This window comes from Penaeus monodon, chromosome 25, assembly GCF_015228065.2.
Source record: "Penaeus monodon isolate SGIC_2016 chromosome 25, NSTDA_Pmon_1, whole genome shotgun sequence".
Taxonomy (NCBI): domain Eukaryota; kingdom Metazoa; phylum Arthropoda; class Malacostraca; order Decapoda; family Penaeidae; genus Penaeus; species Penaeus monodon.
This window is the reverse complement of record NC_051410.1, coordinates 42,436,066-42,437,596: the sequence shown is the minus strand read 5'-3', so window position 1 is coordinate 42,437,596 and position 1,531 is coordinate 42,436,066. Positions and strand designations below refer to the sequence as shown.

Below are 1,531 nucleotides of genomic sequence, written 5' to 3'. Positions count from 1 at the left end.
GAATTTGCATCTTTTATTTGAACTTTTTGTGAACTTGGTCTATTTATGCCAGAAACATACCTGGAGCTGATTATATTAATTTCCTCTCCTAATGGTAAATTGTTAGTAAGGGCATTGACATTATAATAATAGTGGTAGCTATTATTATTATTAAATTGAAGTCTTACACATACCAGTGGCTGGTGAGTACATGTTCAGAGACATGGTGTTGAATGAAAGACATTGGGTTAAGTAAGATAATTTTATTTTTTTTGTCTCTTTGAAATGCTTTTGTACAGGTACAGCTTTTTATCTTTTCATTTTCAGGAACAAGAATTAAAAAACTACCTCCGAGAAGAATTAAGAAATAAGGATAAGGAACTCTTTGTGGTTGTAACACAAGAAGTGGAGCAAGCACGGAGCTGGTGCAGTCCAAGCACTAGCGATTCAAGTACAAATAAGATTGGTGCAATAGAATCTGGAGCAGTAGGAGATTCACTTTATTTAGGCAGCTGTGAAGGTGTGCAAGATACAAAAGCATTCAACCCACCTGGTTTTTCTTTTATTGATCAAGACCCTCTTGTTGGGGACACTCCTGCATCAGAAGTTGCCATTAAGGCAAATAATCATGAAAAGTTTTAATATTAAACATTATTTAAAGTCTTACCTGTGTTGATGTTTTCCTTTTGTAATTATCCTGAACTTTTTAAGGAAGATAAACATTTTTAAATTGTGGTATTGGATATTCATATAATTTTTAAATTTTATTTTTTCTGGTGTAAACTGAAAATTAGATATCCATATGTTTAGGAAGTCAAAACAATTCAATTATTAAGTGTCATAAAAATAACAACCATTTTAATTATGTCATTAATCTTCATTGTCAATACTTTTGGGGTTATGCTGTTGGATTGCTACCTCACTGCCACAAATAGGTAAATATTATGTTGTGAAGAAAGATATTTGACATTCCATTTTTTCATTGGGGTGTTGGTACATGAAACTGTATTATTTTCACTTAATGTACTGTATGTTGAATACAATGAAGTGTAAATATCAAAGAAAAGATATATCAAGTAGAACTTAGAGAGCCTGCCACAGTACCTTTTATTGATAAAACACCTTTTACTGTTGTATCAACAGATTGATATTGTGAAGTCTGTGATAAGTTTTACAAGTTTTACAATAATATATTACCTACACTGATTATATGTTTAGAGCTTCATATAAAGATACAGCAATAGGGGTTTGATAATAAACAGCAACTATTTTTGCTGCTTTTCTAACATTTAATAATTAATATTTACTCCCGTAGTTAGAGGTACTGTATTATGCATAAATTGAAATATATTTAATAAGTGCAAATAAATTATATAGTATCTATAATGATTTGTGTTGGAATGTATAAAGTATTCTTAGTTTTAAAGAAAAATGTTATTTATTACATTGTTTATATTTTGTGAAAGGTTTACATCATTCAGAAAGTATGGGAATAATTTCCAGTACTTAACTTTTTCTTGAAACATTGTTTTTTATCAACATAAGGTACCCA

General features: G+C 29.8%; 1 protein-coding gene across 1 annotated transcript in view; it reads left to right on the top strand.

Moving 5' to 3' along the window:
- Positions 1-306: 306 nt before the first annotated feature.
- Positions 307-1,531, top strand: part of LOC119589285 (josephin-1-like) — a gene marked incomplete at its 5' end in the record, with an annotated part of 1,644 nt that continues 419 nt past the window's right edge. The window contains 1 exon segment of the mRNA XM_037937903.1: positions 307-1,531. Within this exon segment, the coding sequence (XP_037793831.1) occupies positions 307-621 (315 nt within the window).